A 19,827-nucleotide genomic window follows, 5' to 3' on the forward strand; every position below is an offset into this window, starting at 1 on the left:
CGATTACCTTTTATACTTTTTTCAGAATCAAAGTTTAAGTTCCATATCGGCATCGTTTTCAATTGGTACCATTGATTTACGCTGAGGTTAGAGTGTGGAGGACATGCAGGCAGTGTTGCCAGATTGGGTGTCATTTCCCACCGAATTGAACTACTTTTTACGACGTTCAGGCAGCGGTGATGTTAGCGCTGACGTTAGCTGGACGTTAGCTTTTTAGCAACCACACACTCGCAGTTCTTTAGGACGAAACACATTCTAGTTATTATTTATTAATTAACAAGTTTCTGTATGCTTTTAAACAATAAATATCATCCTAATGCTAATGTGTGGTCTTTTCCCAAAATGCCCTGTTAGTTTAACCAATCAGAGGTTTTTCTCCTACATTTTGTTCATTCAATTTGAGCTTTTACACCATACACTAAAATCTTTACAGCATTTTGAATTTGTATTCTAGAAACGGTCTGTTGACCAAATGAACCATGGAGGACAATTTACACGTCACGAAAGAAAGTGATCAACATTTATGATTAAATGCTTTTTTCAAATATTGTTTAGACATGATTTAAGGTGCACCATGATTGATTGGCCATTGAATAAAATGTCCTAAAAGCCAATTATAATGGATTACGGCATCAACACATTTTTCTTTTCAGAAAAGTTTAGTGGTGTAGTAGTAGTCTAGTAGCCAACAGAACAGTGAAACAACAAACAAAAAGTACAATATAATGGCCAATTTTAATCTAATTTGAACTATCAATTGCATCATATGAAAGGGAAAATATCTGAAAAAAAGAATTATCCAAAATCTGAAAAGAGAAAAACTTGAATATGCCAGTCAATTAATGAAATTTGAGTAATTACTTTTAATAATGCGTGGTGGTATGCAGCTTTGTCAAGAAACCCTTACCCTAACCCTTATCAAGAAGCCTTGTAGCTGATGAGGTAATCGGGGTATGCCCCTGCATCGCTGAACACCACATAAATGAAGGGGTTCTGGACGTTATTTACTGCACAGTCGTGGAGGCCGGAGTAGGGGTTATTGGGGTCCAGGGGGGCTGGCTCCACCATGCCAGGAGTCCCCAGGCAGGGCTTCCCCACCAGCACCCGAGCCTGGTACATGTACTTCAGCCCCTGGGCGTCCGGGTTAGAGTATTTGTCGTTGCACGAGTACCAGGATTGCTTGGCAAAATAGGTTCCGTTGCCGTACAGAGTGGCTGTGGAGAAATGCAAAGAAATTATAACAAAAACAAAGGAACAATGATTTTCTTGAGGAAAATGAATTAAATATGAAATAGAAGTATTAAAACACACTTGTGTGAGTGTGTATGTGTGTGCAGATGCATCTCTAACCGTTTCTTCCACAGAAGCTTCTGTTGAAGCCATTGCTGTTGACCTTTTGGCAAATCTCAGCTGTAGTGCCGTGGTAAAGGTCCATCTCATTCTTGTTATGGGGATATTTCTCATCAAGCACCTGTTTTTGCAAAGCGTATCTCTGCCATTGGTCTTTGCTCTGAATCCTCTGGATCTGTATTATAATTGTTATTTGTATTATTAGTCACACGAGAGAAGGTCCATATGAATGAAAAACAACTAAATATTTCAAACTGTCAATTTATTGCTTTGTGCACGTATTTGTCTATCTACCTAATTAACTAAAATGTTTCCACCTAGGGCTGGGCGATATGGACCAAAAGTCCTGTCTCGATATTTTCAAGCAGAATGTCGATCTAAGATACATATTTGTTGACGCAATCAATTTGTTGCAGATGCCACGCTCCAAATCGTCATTCTACATTGAAGGCGCCGCTGTGCTTTCATTTCCAGCCTGCCTGCGTTGCTGTGCTCGTTAACCTGCCTTGCTGATTGCAAACTCAATTCTAAATTTGGGTGTTATTCCACACCCGACCAGAGCCTCTATAAATTAGACATATTAGATGGAAGGCCGGGGAATTACACTATCTGGTGTTTGGCGTCGTGCTTTACACTGCTGTGCAATTAAAGCACATCATCCACTGTGGAGGGTTTTAGTTGACTCCTCCGCCCCTGAATATCATATCCAGCACCTGAGAAGTCTCGCTCGCTTGCTGCGTTTGAGGCACTGAGCAGGGATGGCGAGGATAATTCTGGCAATCTGGGCAATACTGGGAAATTAACAGCCGTGCTCTCCCCACCACGATAACACACCAAAAGAGTTATCTTTAGGTGTATTGTAATCAATGTAAGCAGCAACTTCGTCCCAATACTGCGAGGCCTCATCACTGGAATCCTCTACGTCTGATAGTGCAATCCGCTGACACTCAAGCTCACTTCACGGGTTGGGGCCGGGGGCTCCGCTCCAGCACTGCTCAGGCATATGTCGTAGATGTGTCACTAATAATGATTTCTTTATTTGCACGTGAGGCCTTGAAGCAGGACTCTGAAGCAGAGTGAGGAAATAGCAGGCGGCAGGCGCGGCTCGGAACCGCTTTTTTTAAATCAAATGCTGTCATTTCAACGCAAATTAACTATATCGATGTTGACGATAGCGTCTCGTTCCATATCTCGTTTGAAAAGATATCGATATATTTCAAATATTGATATACCGCCGACCCCTATTCCTCCTTACCTTAACCACTGTAAATGTTGCAGGGGTGGCCATAGTGGGATCTTTGGATGTTTGCAGGAAATTTGCCTGAACCTTTTTGTACTGTTCAGAGGTTGGAGACAGATCCACTATGTCCAGAGTCTTGTTATCCATCCTATCCCATTTTGGTGGTGGCTCTATGACAGCTAAGACATGACACATCAAGACACATGTTAATGCTTCGCTATCGCATTTTTAGCATTTAACATCTTAAGGGGTCAGCATACTTCATGTGGAAAAGAAATACGGTATTACTCAGCCTAAGTAAGATGTCATAAGAACGAAATTGCACTATTGTTGACCAAACAAACAAATTTATACCTCGCCCAACTTATTTAAAAGGGACATATTATACCACCAGGTGTGAGTGTGATTAGCCTTACAAGCCGTTCCGAAAATCGGCCCAATATCTGTGCTTATAATGCTAATCACACTCATATCTGGTGGTATAATATGTATAATATAAATCTCTGCAGATGACAGCGATGCAAACATTGTGTGTGATGAGTCAGAAAAGTAAGTTGGGTGTGACTTATTTTCATCTGATGTCCCATTCTCCTTAAAGACCCCACTGGTCTTAATTACATTAATACAACCAACCAGTGACCAAACCAAACCACATTGAGTGTAGAAGAAGTTTTTATGCAACAGGACAATAAAATAACTTGTTTTTAAGTATACTGCCCGCTTTACTCACAAAAGTGTATTATAAGGGATTGTACCTATTTCAGAACCAGCCTTCAGGGTCCTCTTTATTCTAGCGATGGTTCCATTCCTGTCGGTCCGCTCCAGTTTATCCAGGTTCACAGTGTAGGTCTGGTTCTGCAGGGTGTAGCTGATGCACTGCTCTTTCTTATGCAGGGCGTGCTCAAGATCTATACTGACAGAGGGGTCCAGTTCTGCCCAGGCCTCCCTGTCGTAGACCTCCCAACGCACCGTCTTCCACAGCCTCTTCTCTTCTTCCTGCCGGGTCGCACGCTCCTTGGCCTTTTGCAGATCCTTCTCGATCTGGAGAACCATGGTCAGGACGTCGGCCTCCTTCCCTGACACGGTGGCCTTGTCCGGGGCCGACACACTGACGCACACCTGGAGGCTCCGGCTGAGAGCCACGATGGCCTGTTTCTCTGAGGGGAGGAGGAGGGTCAGGTAGGGGGAGCTGATCTGGTGCAGCTTCCACTCTTTCGTCACCAGGTCATCCACAAGTTTTTTGACGTTTGCCAGGTCACTCGAACAGCAGCCAAGAACCTCAACCTCCACTTTGGGGAAGGACACATCCCCGCAGGCACCTGCCAGACACATGGAAGGCTGCTGGGTAGGGGCCACAGATCCTCCCTGGGAGGCACTTATTTTTGCTGCAATGACAATAGAGTATACTTATTAATGTAAAGTAATATAATAAAGGGTATGGAATGGTATTAAGTAGAATAATAGACCATCAACAAACGTGATTCAAAGCAAATATTGGTGAATTTTATATTAGATCTGCCTCTAGATTGTAGTGCAGAAAGATACAGCAGAAACCTTAACCCCCAAAGATGGATTCAGAAGTTTGGATGGATGTGTTTACCCTGTGCTGTCAGTTTTTTAACCATTGGTGTCACTTTCTTACATTTCTTCAAGCTCTTCCGAAAATCCTGGAACATGGTGGTTTGGAAAATCACTATATGAACATCCTTAAGGGACGTTGTTTTGGTCATTTTTATGTGTTCTTCTACTGCAGTGACCATTGCATTGCCAACATCCACAGCACACAGTTTTCCAACACCTGGGAAAAAGTAAGTTATCAGAAATCCGGTACTACCGAAGGAGCAATAAAATGCTTATATTCATGAACAACAAGATATGGAATTCTCGATTTATATCACCTTTTTTTATCGCAAAGATGAATGTGAAAGATGAGCAATACCGGCAATATGTCAGCCTACCTGTGCCAAGTGCTGGAAAGGAAACCGACTGGATTTTATGGTCCTCGCACATCTTGAAGACCTTGAGCATGGAGCTGATAATGTCTTTCGACTTGGTCTGGCCCACCATGTGAATGATGTGTTTTGCTGCAAGGTTGCCAGGTTTGGTGATGACCACACCATCACCAGGTTGATTACCTTTAAATCAAAGAAGAAACACAATTGCTAATCCAAAAGCCCACATTTTTAAGAATGTATCCAACGAGTTGTGAATAGGTCTGAAAAGTAATCCCTTCGAAAGCTACAATAATTTAATCAAAAGAAGATATAAATTTAATTTTCATTTGTCATTTACCTAAATTGTTGCATTCATCAACCACTGTTTGTCCAGCTGCACTGAGAATAGCTCCTGACACACCTGTAAAGAAAAATGAGTACACTGTTATTTTTATTTTTAGTTCCTTTGATGTCCAGGGGGTATAGAGTTGTTAACATTTTTCGTACATTGGAAAAATAATAGCATCAATAGCCTTCAGATGCTAAATTGGGCTAACCAAATGCAAAATTTGTATAGTTATATGATGATTATTTTGGCCAAAATGTCTGCCATTGAATTGTTTACCTGAATTGAGATTCAGGCTAGTGTTGGTACTACTGACGATAGCATCCGTTTTTTCCTTTGTTATGTCACCACAAAACAGTTTCACTTTCACCGGCCTGATCAACATTTCAGCAGTGGTCGCTAGAGTGAGGGAGAAACAGATGTCAGCAGATGTAAGCAATTTTGTGATCATGCAAGCACTGCATATCATTAGCCTCATAGCATAATTGCCTACGTCCAATACATGACTTAGCATAGTGATTATGGAATGTAAAAAGCACTCTGATTGGCTTAGGATATAGCCAATGGAGCACAGTGAATCAGTAGCTATAGGAGAGTAGATTTAGATTACATATCACAATTTGGCAAAAATAAGACAATTATGATATGAGATTAACGATATGTGGTTAGGGTTATTCAAGTGTTGTATTTATAACAAAAAGTAAAATAAACATGTCTGACCTCCTGAGTTATCTTCGTCACCGGAAGAGTCATTACTGCTGTCGTCATCATCAACCATATCCTTATTGATAAAGTTTGGACAGCAAGTATGATTATTTATTTCTTCATAATAATGCTGATGACAATTTTAATAATTACTTTCATTATTCTGATCTTCCCTGTTGACAAAGGCTGCTGATGGTGTTGAATATAGAATCGACAATTTACATACTTGTGTCACCTGTGTCCAGGAAAGGAGGACCTGCTGACACTCTTTCATGGCCTTGACCTGGTCAACCACTAGGTAGATCTGCTTCAGAGCACTGAATTTATGCTTTGAAAAATGGGCTTCAATGCCAGACAGCAGAGCAAAAACAGAATCTTGGAATTTCATTCCACCCCCGCCTGCAACAACAGAAGCCTTATTAGTATACTATTTTACATTACTTTACTTCAGTTAGATTAGGGCTGGGTTCAAATAACAAATCGGATTCAAGTCGATTCATCAAATCCAGAGATTAATTAATATTTTTATTGGCATTTTAGTGCCTTTTTAGACACTGAAGAGACAGTTGTGTTGACTGCTGTAGTGTGTTGGTCATTTTAAATAAAAATGACATTAATTTGACTGCTTTGGGGGCAATTCTTAATGTAAACATTGATATTTTTAACAATGCACCAAGTTAGAGGATTCCTTATACAATTTAGAGTACAGCAAATTTCTCTGGGAACCACTTTCGTATCCATATCCAACTGAAATATCCCTTACCGATTATTTAATATTGAATTTGATGAAATCAAATAATAATAATAATAAATTGTATTTATAATGCACTTTATATCAATTCAATGATCTCAAAGTGCTAATAAATAAAATAAGGACTTCATGAATCGAAATGGTTTCGGTTGAGGAAATCAGTGGTGATACCCAGCCTGAAACTAGCATCAAGCCATGAAGATCCGCTGTATGAATTACCAGTTCCAATCGCAGGGAATGACACGGAGGGGATATTTTTATCCTCACAGTGCTTCAGCACATTCTTCACACGCTCAACAGCCTGCTCCACACTTTTCGGGCCTACTATGTGGATGATGAAGTCACACTGCAGGCTTCCTCCGCTGGTCACTCCTGCATCGTTGCTCCTCAGGGGTCCTTGGGCAAGAAAAAGTAAGTCTGTCACAATCATTCAATTGAAGTGCACAATTTATATTCTGAGGACAACGTGCTCCTAACGGTACATATCATAATAAAGTTAATGCAAATAGTTAAACTATCCTCATCGTTCAAATTCTTTATTTCTGTAGGAATTTCTTTATTTCTTAGAATATTTATTTCCATTTTTATGTGTATGCTAAAAGGGGCCGATACTTACGAATTTTGGCGCACTCAACTTCAACTGCAGATCCAGCAGCATTAAAAATGGCCCCAGACACACCTTGTTAAGCACATTAGAATCACTTTAAGATCACTCAGAGATTTGGTCTAAGAGTTTGCATTACTGGGAAGACACCATTCAGTTCTCACACCACACAATAAAAAATAATAATGAACTTGTGACAAACCATTTTTTAAGTTCACATCCTCATTTGTACTGTTGACAATGGCTTTCACAGTTTCTGCAGTTATGTTTCCTTGCTTCAGTTCAACCAAGGCACTCTTGATCTTAACTAGAGCTGAATACAAAAGATAGTTCCTTTTTAAGACACATTAGTGTCACATGTCACAAGTATGTAATATATGCTTTAAACTTTAAGCAAATTCTAGTAACCGCAAATAAATGCAATAATTGTACAAATCTATAGGTACAGATTCACTTTTAGTTGAACTTTGTGGAATCGTATGGACTTCTACAACTGCTAGAGTTTTTCATTCAGCCTAAATGGGCATTTAAAGAAGAATAAGAAAAAACCTTGATTCAGAGGTGGTGCAACCGGTACAGCCATCATCTACAAAAGCAGTAAAAAACAGAAAATACCTCAATTAAAACTAAGGGGTATACATTTATTACCAATGACAAGTGAATCAATGATCTACCATAAAAGCTAAAATACTTAAATTAATCATCAATTAAACTTACTTGTATGCCGGCCCTTGGGGTTTTACTATATCTCGGCTTATTGAAATACTTCTTTATGATTTCATAAGTCCGGTCTTCAAAGGCCACTAAAAAGATCGTTTTAAGGCTGGATAAGGGAGTGCATAATATATGTTGTCTCAAGCCCTGTAGCATGGCCTTCGCAGAATCCTCAGGGAGACAGCCACCTTTTCCTACAAGAAAATTGTCATGGTGTTCAGTACAATACACCGGTTCCTTTTGAAGTTTGTATATGTGGATGATGTTGTGGAACTGAGAAAGATGCTGAATATTAACATATTATTTCACCTGTGCCAATGGTAGGAACAGACACAGTGGCAGCTTGCTTGCTTTCACACAGCTGAAGAACCTGGAGTATAGATGCAGTTGTCTTTGCAGGTCCCGCAATATGAGCGATATGTTTACAGTTCAGGTTTCCACCACCCGTGAGCGCAACATTGCCAACAGCCTGGGGACCTATAAAAATCCCGATGTTGAGAATGGTTATGTTGAATTTTTAATTGCAAATATCAGATGGACCTCTTTAAAAAATTTATTCTAGGATCTTGCTTGTAGAGTTACCATGTTTTTTGCATTCATCCACCACAGATTGTCCAGCTGCCTTAAGGATGTCCCCAGACACACCTGTGAAGCATAGCATGATAGATGAAATCTTGTTACTAGGCTGAATGGACTTTGAAATATTCATAAGAAAAGAACAAAGAACTACCAGTGTTCAGATCTAGATTCTGGTTGCTTGAATTCACGATGACATCTACATTCTCCTGAGTGATGTCTGCCTTCTTCAAGATCACAGAGACTCTTCCAATCACTGGCATGATACAAATGAAAACATTTACAAAATAAATCTCATTGTGGTCATTAGTCCTTGAGCATTGCTCCTCTCTAACGTAGATAAAAATCCATTACCTATTGTGTTTGACGCTTGTAGAGATGGAAGGGGTCCAATATGGGAGGCACCTGTTGAGGAAGGAATGAGTGGTATCTTGGTTTTGGTGGGATCTGTTGGATGGTAACCCTGTGTCAAAAGGTAAGAAGCAGAGTGTCACTTGATAACATCAATCATTTTCAAATTCACATTAGCAATTTGTGAAAATACAACTTGTGCCAAATTGTTTTAAAATGAACCACCTACCAAGCTTTCAAGGGCAGATTTAAATCCTTCAACTGTTTTGGGATCAGACTCAGTCAGATGAATGGTCAGCATTGATCCACAACCCAAACCAATGAAGCTATTTATCCCCTTCATTATTGCTTCACAGCTGTCTTTTATCGGAAACCCAAAGGTTCCACATCCTAGTGCTGGCATGCCCAATGAGCCACAATGGTGGTTGGAACCCTTCACAAGACTTTGTAAAACTGCTCTCACAAGGTACGTAGAATTCAGATCTGAAATACTTTTTCCCCAAACTGGGATTGCTGCGTATATGAGCTTTTTGGATTTTAGAGTGCCCGCATTGGTCATGATCACATCTCCGGCCAAAAGACTTTGCTTCGCCTTCTCAAATCCATCGATAGCATTTTTAATCTCGGGTCCTCCATTTTCTAGGAATTGCTGTGCAACAGGATTGTTATAGGACATGTTGACCAGTGGACAAATCAAAACGTCTGAAGTCTGTTTGGCAATATTACCCTGAGCAAGTGTCAATGTCACACCACCCTTGAGATCATAGCTGAACCGCTGAGTGATATTCTGTTCTGATAGTTCAAGGTTACAGCTCAAGCCTTTCGCCTGCATCTTGAGTAAAGAGTTGTTATTTTTCAGGATCTTTGCCTCACCAGCTTTTGAGTACATGTACTTTGTGGTTGTTATTGTTCTGATGTGACTATTCACCACATCTATGGCTTCTTTGATATGATCACGTGTAGCTGTGACTTTGAGACATGGAGATTGTGGAGATCGGCAGGGCAAAATGGTGACCCCCAGGGCTTTGAGCTGAGGATCCGCTGGGAGATTCATGAAAGACTCAACAAATTCAACCTCCTGCAGCGTTTTCAGAGGGATGTCTTCTGTCACTACTTTCTTGTTCTCAAGACATCCCTTAACCTTGGCAATGACATTGTCGACCACAGAACGGAATCCACATAACACAATTTTGTCCCCTGAATATTCAATGAGAACATTTTGCGAGTTCTGAGTAGATTCAAGTTCCTTTTTGAGTTCCGCGTAAAAAGTTTTCCATTGCTCAGCAAAGGTTTCCTTGTTGTACTCCCCGGAAATAGAAAGAGCTTCTTGCTTGATTACCTCCTTGAGTTTATTTTCGGCCCTGTCAATGTCGCCCTTCTTAGCGAGAACTGAGACAGACTCCTTGCCACAGATCACAACAGCGACAATGTTGTCCAGAGAAAAGTGATCATTTCGGAACTTCGTTAAGTCAAGGGACTGCAAAAACTGTATAAGGTTATGGGAAGAATCAAGCTTTTTCGAAGTCAAAGTATCTTGGAATTCATGGATTCGGGTTTCTGCCGTTTGCACCTTTTCACTGAGCCCCTTAAGATGTATGGTAAAGTTTTCATTATTTTTGGATAGGTCCAAATCCACCAATTCATCCCTAACAAGATCTAACGTGAGATCTAACCTTTCTTTGGAGTCGAGTTGGATCTCTTTCTCTATGGTGTTTTTCACTACATGGAGCTCATCACTGGCCTTTTCCATCTTGCTCTTGATCTCCTTCACAAGTGTCTCTACTTCCTCCCATCTCCCGACAACCACTAACTCTGAGGAGCAGATTTTATAGGCGATGAGGGCGGTAGCAACATTGACTTCGGGACAACTACCCTTAACTGCCTGCCAGACCTCAGCCTTCATTGGGATGTGCTCCACAATGTACTTCTCCAAGTGAGTCTGAACCTCTCTTCGAGCATTACTCTCCCAGGAGGAGCCATGCCGGAGAAGACCCAATGAATACTTGTTCATTGACATCTTCAGCTCCAATTGTGGGTGTTTTGAGTCAAAGTTGAAGGAAACCATTGCCTCGACCCTTTGAAGCGCAGACGTGAGCTCTTCTCGAAAGATCTCATTGCAACTGATAAATCTCAGGAGGTCAGGTGTGACTGGGATGGCAATATCAGTTGATAAATTGTCCTGGAGGTGTGTTTGTCCTGTCAAAACCCACTGGAGGTCAGGGTAGAAGAGTTGTGCCACAAGTTCCTTTTTCATCAGAGTGTGTTTGCGTTCGGCTACCCTCTGAGCAACTATGGAAAAGGAGAGAGTTATATCAAATTATAGAAATGAACTACAAAATAATCAATAATAATAATAATAACTATGAAATTATTATAATTATCATGGTCATCCTCAACATTTTTAAAACAACGGTTATTTTTACTGTATTAACAATGTATGTATCAGTAATGTCACTATAGACAGTATTTTCCCCGTGCTGTGTAATGATATGCACATAAGCCATACATAAGTATCTTTGTTCATCATAATAACCAGCAATGTGAGCCTTTAAAGTAGCATTCTCAAAGAATTCAGTTTTGTTGTCTTTGGCGATACCTTTGGCAATAAGCAATAATTTTCAGCAATAAATAGATAGTGAGGGACATTTATTAACAGGAGAATCTTCGAGATTGACACTTTAATTATTATTAAACAAAATGTACACAACAAATCGATTACACAACATAACAGGAAATAATATAAGTTAAATGTGAAATGTGACATTTTTACAGTTGAGCTTACCCTTCCAGTCTTCAAAGGTAATTACAATGCTTTTGTTTTGGTTGACATGGACAAAAGACTTAATTATGTCCCCTCCACTGCGCATTTTGTTGGAGAAATGCAGTGTAAGGAATTCTTCAGAAATTTGACTCATGTCTCCTTGTACAATAACAGATTTGGTCAGTTCCAAACGACAGGCCTCAATCTTTTTGTTGTTAAATCTCTTGGTGAAAATGTTTGTCATGAATTGGTACCCATCTGCAGGCACACACACATTGTTATATTAGATATAATAGATAAACACAGTAGTTATCATAGTTGTTACTCAATTTACATATACTGTTACCTTACCGACACTAATGAAAGCAAACACATGTACTTATTTTCAATCAAATCCATGTTGCAAGGGGGGTGTTGCCAGAACGCTTAATTTACGTTACCTGGTAACCCCAAATTGCCACCTATAGAGGTCAATTTGACTCCATATTTATACATCTTTCAAATCGTTACGCATTTAAGCCACGATTTTAACCCAGATAGATCCTAACGCTACTATGTAACCCAGCCAACATCACTTTTCATCTCAAAGAAGTTATTTTGGTTTTCCATTGAGCATTTAAGGTCTGGTCACTTTGTACTAACTGGTACCCACCTATGTCCTCTTTGAAGGTGACCACGATGCTGTCTCCACCCACAGCCTCCCAGCTGTGCCCCGCCCGTTGGCTGCAGCTGTGGATGTACATGGAGAGGGTGTCGGAGGAGCAGCAGTCGTCCAAGCCGCTGAGGACAAACCGCCGTCTGTCCACCAAGCCATCCTCCTCCTTCTCCTTGTACACCTCCACCGATATGCCATACTGCTGCAGATTGCTGGCACATACACTTTCCATATCTGTGGGGGTTTGTATTTGTGTGTGTGTGTGTGTGTGTGTGTGTGTGTGTGTGTGTGTGTGTGTGTGTGTGTGTGTGTGTGTGTGTGTGTGTGTGTGTGTGTGTGTGTGCGTGTGCATGCGTGCGTGCGTGTATTTAGAAAGAGATTGAAGATTACAATTTAAAAAAAAAGAGTATATGTTCACAAGCTGTTATGCAAAGTGAGTACATACAGTATATCTAGTTTTTTAACTGACCGCCCTCAGAGAGTTTTTATGAATGGGGTCTACTCTGTTGAGCTTGTTTTAAACACTGGTGCTCCGCAAGGTTGTGTGCTGTCTCCTATATTGTTCTCGATCTACACCAATAGTCACAGCAGTAACATTAAACTTTTTAAATGTGCAGATGACATGTCCCTTGCTGGCCTCCTCCTGAAGGATGAGGCCACACATGAGGAGGCATACCTCAGCCAATACAGTGTCCTTCAGGACTGGTGTCTATCAAGAAAGTTAGAAATCAATGTGGTCAAAACAAAATAAGTTATAATAAGATCAAAAACCAGTGGGGACGGCAACAACCCCCCTGTCATCCTTAACAACCTGCCAGTTGAACAGGTGAAACAATTTAAATACTTAGGCACAATAATTGAACATAACCTAAATTGTAATGAGAACACAAGCAGCATTTTTGAAAGAGCCAACCAAAGACTGTTTTTAATCAGGAAGTTGAGTTTTGATTTCAGCCAGCACATACTCGAGATGACCTATAGAAGCCAGGTTGAATACTTTATTTTATTACATCTGCCTGGTATGGGAACCTGAGTGTTTTAAATAAAAACTAACTCACCAAAATAACTAAAATGGCAGGGAAGGTGATTGGCAAGTCACAAAAACCACTCCCAACAATATTTGATAGAGCAGTGATCAGGAAGGCTAATGAAGTAACCATAGACCCCTGACATTCACTTCATTCAGCCTTCGAGCTGCTCCCGTCTGGACGGAGACTTCGGGTCCATAGAGCCAGACGGAAAAAATTTAAGAAATCTTTCGTGCCCTCTGCCATTCAGGCATTGAATACAATCTTTTCATATTTAGATAATTTATTTTTACCACTTGTAACAGCAGATCTGCTTTTTACACTATTTACTATTATTTAACTATTTTCTCACTATTTATACATGATAATCCCATACTAGTATCACTGTGCTTGTTTTAACAATTTCATTACCTGCTTTATTGGACGTTTGTAGGATCCATGTGTTTTTCCCATGTTTTCTAAGAATAGGATCTTTGATACACTGTTCAAAGAACATCTCGAGGGATTCCCGGCAGCGCTCACTGGTGACACGCAGTAGCGCCGCGTCTTCCTTTGCCTCGTCATAGCAGACGAAGTCTGAAAAGTTCATTATATCATATCATTTGAATCTCTATGTCAATGACAACAGGGATTGAAAATGGAACTTACCTGCTTCAGAAGATAACACGGGCTGTAGAAGGAGGGCACATGTTTATTATTAAGCAGGCATGATATGATACACACGTGAAACATGAAGGACCCAAGGCTATGTTGTAAATCACTCTAAATCAGCTACAAATTCGGAGAAGGATCTAGCTGCAGATCTCCAGGCTCAGAACCACCTCCACGGTCTGAACGGTTCTGGTCACCAACTTGGAGAAGGAGGTGACGTCTGAAATGTTCTTACGCTAGTGATTTCCACCGTGGGTCCCAGCTAGAGATGCACCGATTGCAAAATTCTTGGCCGATACCGATTTCCGGTTTTTAAGGAGGTCTGACCTGCCAAAACCGGTTTTTCCGATACCGATTTTCTAAGAAATAATTATAATCATATAATAGCAGTGATGTTGATAGGTTTTCAATGTAGTGAGTCCCCGGGACCCACAGGTGGCGAGTTGGGTGGGTCTCTGAGAAATTCAATGGGTCCCGACTCCCCAGTTTAAAAAATGTGTTTCTTTTTTATTATTAGTCTATTTCTATTCTATTTCTATTAAATTAATAGTGTTAAACTCAATACATGAAATTGTCATCTGAAAAGCGCAGCCATTTGTAGTATGTGGTGAGCCACTGCTTCAGAAAAGTTCGCTTTTTTTGGGAGGAACATGTAGAAGGTTGAGGCACTTCTTCTGCAGTGGGCTCATCAGGCTCAGTAGAGGGGGAGGCAGAAGTAGGTACAGGCAATGTTGAGGTACTCTCTCTAGGCTGATCAGAGTCAGGGAGGAGTGCAGAGGTAGTGGGGACAGAAAATGCAGCTGCAATAGTTTGCTGACCTGCAATAGGTTTAATCTTTTTCTTTGGTGGTATTTTTGCGTTCTCTCTTCTCTGCCTGTTTCTCGAGAAAAACTGGATCTCGTTGGAAGCGCGATGTATGCGCAGGCGCCGTTTGGGCATAACAATATGGCGGCTGCCGTTCAATGTCGTTTTCATCACCACCACCGGATTATGTTTCATTTATTTCATGACAGCACGTCCCCTAAACGTTACAACATAATCGACACGAATGAGCACAGCATCGAGCAGTGGAAACGTGGGTTTATTTACTATGAAGTTCGTATTTTTAATTGTTGAAATTAAATCAGCGGTGACGAGCTAGTTGTTTTGGTAGCGGCTAAATTAGCATGTCGCAATACTTTGTACAGGGGATCACGTCTGCGTCGAGTAGATGCGCAGAGGGTTGAAACAGCGCTTGTCCGGCCTGCTCACAAGAAGGTTTCTTTGGCCAGTTACTGTCCATTAAACACGAGTTGTTTAATGTTCACAATGTATCGTTTTTCATGGGGAAAATGAGATGCGTCCCCGGGACGCATGGATAGTGAGTTTAGTGCGTCCTTTCAGATTTTAATGCGACATGTTTTCTTTCCGCGCTCTGGGCGCCTTGAGCTGCTACGCACCGCGCATGCGGGTGAGTTTGATCGGCCGAAAACCGGAAATTACGACAGTGACCGGCCGGTCACCGATTGTGGCCGATTGGATACAAAACCGGCTTTTTTAATCGGCGGCCGATTGATCGGTGCATCTCTAGTCCCAGCAAAGAGAACTTTGTTTCTGGTAGACGTTTCTGGCAAATTTATTCTGAATAGATTTTCCTAATTATAATAGATGAGCGTTCCTTTTTGCTAGGCTGTCTTTTCAGCTCAGATCCTGTGTGCGGCACCTGAGCTTACTCTATCAATGAACAAAAGATAAAATAAGTGCTGGTTGATTAAGTAATGACTTTACCTTAATAATAACTACATTCAACCACATAAACATCAATCATTTATAAATGTATTGAAAACACTTGAATTCATAATTCATCTGACACCAAGAAATCAGACAGCTTTCCCTTGTCACCCTACAAGTCCTTATCTGAATACAGGAGTTGAAGTTCAGACCTCAGGCTCCCTGAATCAAAGTGATGGCCAACTACCAGGGCGGCAGTAGCTCAGGAGGTAGAGCGGGTTGGCTGGTAACCTGAAGGTTGTTGGTTCGATCCCCGGCTCCTCCTAGCTGAGTGTCGAGGTGTCCTTGAGCAAGGCACCTAACCCTGACTGTTAGCTCCCGACGAGCTGGCTGTCGCCTTGCATGGTTGACTCCGCCGTCGGTGTGTGAATGTGTGCGTGAATGGTGAATGTGAGGCAACATTGTAAAGCGCTTTGAGTGGCCAATGGTTAGAAAAGCGCTATATAAATGCAGTACATTTACATTTACCAAAACAATGTTGAACTCTAACAAGGAAATGTGGGAATGTTGTTAAACTGAAACAAGGAATTGTGTGTATAAGTGTATGAAATGTACGATGACAATTGTCTGGTAATTTCGCCAAGCTAATATCAAGAAATAGGTTGCAGTTTGTCTTTCGACTCGCTTGCAAAATCCAAGATGGGACTGAGAACTAAAGAGAGCTCCGGCAACGTTTTTTAGTTCAAAATTGCTGTAAATCGAACGGCAACTCAATTTTTCGCAGACCCTCCAATCATCACGCAGAAGACCAGCGTCCAGGCCAGGCCACTCCTCCATTCATCCCCAGAGAATATAATGTCTGGCTGCAGCCTGTAGGACATGGTCATCTGCTACGTGATAGGTCCATGGTTTTATGCCAGCGATGATTTGAGTAGGAAATTATGTCCCTTTTAAACGTCGATATAGTTGGACATTTTTCATGATGAATTATTTTCCATGTAGCTTGGTAAATGATATTTTTTTACGATGTAACGGAAAGAACATCAAACATCCAAAATCAAGAACTAACAAGCTATCGCAGCAGGGTTAGGGTTAGGGTAGTAGTGGTTAGGGATAAGTAGTGATTAGGGTTAGGGTAGTAGTGGTTAGGGTCAGGGATAGGTAGTGGTTCGGTTTAGGGTTAGGTTTGGGTATTGAAAGAAGAGATTGAAACTTCCCAAGCCCGGGGATAAACCACGCCTCCCCACAGCTGCCGTGTTCGTGGCAGACGGAAGACGAGATTGATTGACGTAGCAGTTGAGCAGTTGGATGTTGATGTCCATGTCATACTAGAGGCTGCAGCCAGACCCTTCTCCCCAGAGATGCTGAGCCTCCGTGGGAGGGACATAATCGCAGCATTATCCAATTATCCAAAAAGCTGTTCTATGCAGCCCCATGAAGTCGATTGACGCTGAGCTTCAGCAGGCAAAATGCACTTTGACGCTACGGGAATGTATGAGAGGGAAATCGAGTCAGTCGACCTGTGATTAGCAGCGGATTCTGACGGAACTCCTCTTCGAGATGGACGTGTTCTAACGCATTTTTTGTCAATGAAATGTTAACACAACACCAGTAGGCCTAGGCTATATATATTTGACCATTTGTTTTTTTACATTTTAGGGGAAGCCGAGCTACCCTTGCATTCTTAGAGAAATTGCCACTCCTGAGTCCTGACTACGGAGATGCGTGCCAACGCTGGAGGTGGGCCTGAGGCTTTAGGTATGGAGCTGGACGCTATGGACTTTTAACGCATGTCACGTATCTGGACAATGTGGTGCTATTTGTGATTTACCTCTGACTTGACATCCTCTGGCAGTGTAACGTGCAGCGTTACTACCCCCAGTGACCCTTTGAGATCAACTTGATGAGTCTTTCTCGACAAAACTTCGTTTCGAACTAGTAGGAAAGGAATAACAAACATAATTACCAGCAATCCAGTTGAGGCTAAAAGTTAAAACACGTAATTTATAGTTCCTACCTTTGTCATCGACATAGACCAGTACAACTTTTCTTTTATCGGTTGGATCTGAGTAGAGTTCTGATATCTCGCCTCCTCCAGATCGCCTCTTGATTTGGAAGTACGATGATAACTTTGATTTGATTTGATCGTCCAAGTCGGCAGTTAGACCCTCCAGAATAAGAGTTTTCCCTGCCATTGCTCAACATTCAGAATACACAGCGTCGCAGATCGCCCTTTAATGTAAGCTTTCTTTTGCCAATGGGTGCGAAAACCCCTTGGGTTTGCTTTCTGTTTCGTTTTCCAAATAATGCCCGCCTCCTATTGACCAAAACAACGACAGCCTACTTTGATGAAAAAAAACAGGCATGCATGGTTTTCTATAGCTGTAATTCCATGTTGTTTACCTGCATGCTTGAACTTATTTGAGGTTGTCTCCTAGCTTTCATACTCTATATTGTGAAAGGTAAAGTGGAACCACAAGTGTGTTAAGGGTTTGAGATAAATCTGACCCTATAGAGGGCTAAGTGTTGTTCCGAAAGTTAAAATGCCATTCATATTCTGCCAAGAGATTGTGACACGATAGTATGCTCCTGTAGAAGAAACAAGTTCCACAAGTTAAAGAGAATGTTTTAGAAAAACGGGGGAGGCACAAACAGCCATGTTTCATCATAATAATATGAGTGAAGGAGAACCTTTTATTTCTCAATTGCAAGAAAATCGAGGTGTGACTGACTTTGGCCCACTAATTCCACTAGACTAGAGTATTGCTCTATACCAGGCGCGTGCCATTCATGTATGAATGCATGTAGCTGTATTTGTCCAGGAGGAGGCGATGTTGCGCCAAATATGGCATGGATTCACGTGTGACTGATGACACCTTTTATAAGTGAGATGTTCCCTTTCTCTTCCCTTGGTACCTGACTCTCACGGAAAGCAGCATGTTGTGCACAGTTTTTTCCAATAAATGTCTGAACGTTCGTTTCATTCCTTAGAATTATTATTCAGCTGTGAAAGGTAGGCAGAAGAAATAAGCCTACCTGCCAACAGTCACATTAACTAGCTATAGTAGGCCTATATAGGCTTTCCAACTATTTTTGGTCTGTTGACATAACATTTTGGATGATGTTGGGCGGCGATTCTAGCTGAGTTTAACGTCTCATGCAATGTTGGGTGTTTATCGCATAAACCTGCAGGTCTTCAATAGGAATTTCAATCCGCGCTAACAGTTTATACCCCGTTCCCCCCCCCTTGTCCCCCCAATACCAATCTCTTCACCTTGTCGTCGTCCCCCATTTGGGAAGACGCAGAGGTGAACTGTCCCCCTCCCCTCCCCTTCCCCAGCTTCTGTGCACGGCACCTTCTGTGCACGGTGCACGGCACCTTCTCAGCAAGCAGGGGCGCCTGCAGCCGGATGGGGCGCCAATATGCCAATTCCCCACACATGGATATGAGATGGATCATAGAAAACTGCTTATTGGCGTAGATTACTTTTTTGTGCTCATGCCGCCCCCCATGTTTCATGAAATGATGCCGCCCCGGGCGGCTGCCTGCTTCGCTCGTGCCTAAAACGGCCACTGAAAAAAACGAGTAACGTTTACCCCGAAACCATAACCCGTGTTTTATCCTAGCAGACACTCTCGTTGGGGATTGGTGGAACCGGAATTGATGGACGCCCGAGAGGTGATGCAGTTTTGTTTTTGCATGATTACAATCGTCATCTCATAAATTTGCCTGTTTAATAAGTGTAAAAGGCTGCCTTGTTCGAGATTTTATCCTTGATGCATGTATTACACTATTTCCACCACTAGGTGGTGCATTCCCTTTGGAGTGATAGGGATCGAGCTCAATGTGGCCACATTGAGCACAGCACTTGGGGCCCCAGGCCGCCAGAGGGCCCCACCCCCAAAAAAGTATCATCCCTATGGCATGTACCACAGACAAAAAATATCTGCCAGACTTTGACAAATGGTTCAAAACCTTAAATTAGTCGAGCCAATCACTACATTTATGTTCTAAAATAAATAAATGAACAGCACTGAACACATCTGCAGTGGAAGGTGAGTTTTTGACAATACAAGCTGATATTAAGCTTAAAGGGGTAGTTGGGACATCAGACCTCATTTCCAAGTGAGCCAGTGTGTTATTTATCATTGGAGACCGTTTTCTACACGTTTATTTCAGTCCTTCTAGTTGCAGAGATCGCTGGTGCTAGGCAATGGCTCACTTGGAAAAGAGGTCCGATGTGCACAATTCCGAACTGCCCCTTTAAGTCCAGGGCTCATGGACAATTTGGGAACTTACTCACATAGGAAAAGTATCCAAACATGAGGAATCATGCTATCTCCTTGACTGCTTTGGCTCTACTTGCCAGTCAGCCTTTTTCCCACATGATTATTAGTAAGTCCAAATACCATTCCACCATCACTGATGCTCATTTGGAAGCCTGCTTGAG

At 41.7% G+C, this 19,827-nt stretch overlaps 1 protein-coding gene across 5 annotated transcripts; it reads right to left on the reverse strand.

The window, feature by feature from the left end:
- Positions 1-43: 43 nt before the first annotated feature.
- Positions 44-17,917, reverse strand: LOC130373385 (protein mono-ADP-ribosyltransferase PARP14-like). Of its 5 annotated transcripts, XM_056579836.1 has the most exons (27): positions 17,394-17,916; positions 17,208-17,311; positions 13,664-13,685; positions 13,427-13,591; positions 11,985-12,221; positions 11,354-11,590; positions 8,801-10,860; positions 8,575-8,683; positions 8,375-8,476; positions 8,227-8,289; positions 7,954-8,121; positions 7,648-7,838; positions 7,480-7,516; positions 7,133-7,243; positions 6,943-7,005; positions 6,546-6,722; positions 5,802-5,974; positions 5,591-5,651; positions 5,150-5,269; positions 4,883-4,945; positions 4,549-4,725; positions 4,191-4,388; positions 3,346-3,975; positions 2,606-2,769; positions 1,351-1,525; positions 908-1,214; positions 45-782 (listed from the first exon to the last, which is right to left on the reverse strand). In XM_056579836.1, the coding sequence occupies exons 1-26, from the start codon at positions 17,569-17,571 to the stop codon at positions 919-921; spliced, it is 6,081 nt and encodes a 2,026-aa protein (XP_056435811.1). In that variant the 5' UTR covers positions 17,572-17,916; the 3' UTR covers positions 45-782; positions 908-918. The 5 variants fall into 5 exon arrangements, with proteins under 5 accessions (XP_056435812.1, XP_056435814.1, XP_056435811.1 ...); XM_056579837.1 differs by having other exon boundaries at positions 44-1,214; positions 7,133-7,237; positions 17,394-17,917; XM_056579835.1 differs by having other exon boundaries at positions 45-1,214.
- Positions 17,918-19,827: the final 1,910 nt, after the last annotated feature.

This window comes from Gadus chalcogrammus, chromosome 20 (assembly GCF_026213295.1).
Source record: "Gadus chalcogrammus isolate NIFS_2021 chromosome 20, NIFS_Gcha_1.0, whole genome shotgun sequence".
Taxonomy (NCBI): Eukaryota; Metazoa; Chordata; class Actinopteri; order Gadiformes; family Gadidae; genus Gadus; species Gadus chalcogrammus.

Bases quoted from the DNA above. Each gene is read 5' to 3' on its own strand.
- LOC130373385 (XM_056579836.1), bottom strand. From the start codon at position 17,571: ATGGCAGGGAAAACTCTTATTCTGGAGGGTCTAACTGCCGACTTGGAC. The intron at 13,686-17,207 runs GTAAATCACAAA...CTCCTTCTACAG, and splicing joins CAGAGGATGTCAAGTCAGAG to CCCGTGTTATCTTCTGAAGC. The intron at 1,215-1,350 runs GTTAGAGATGCA...ATTTCTCCACAG, and splicing joins AAGCTTCTGTGGAAGAAACG to CCACTCTGTACGGCAACGGA.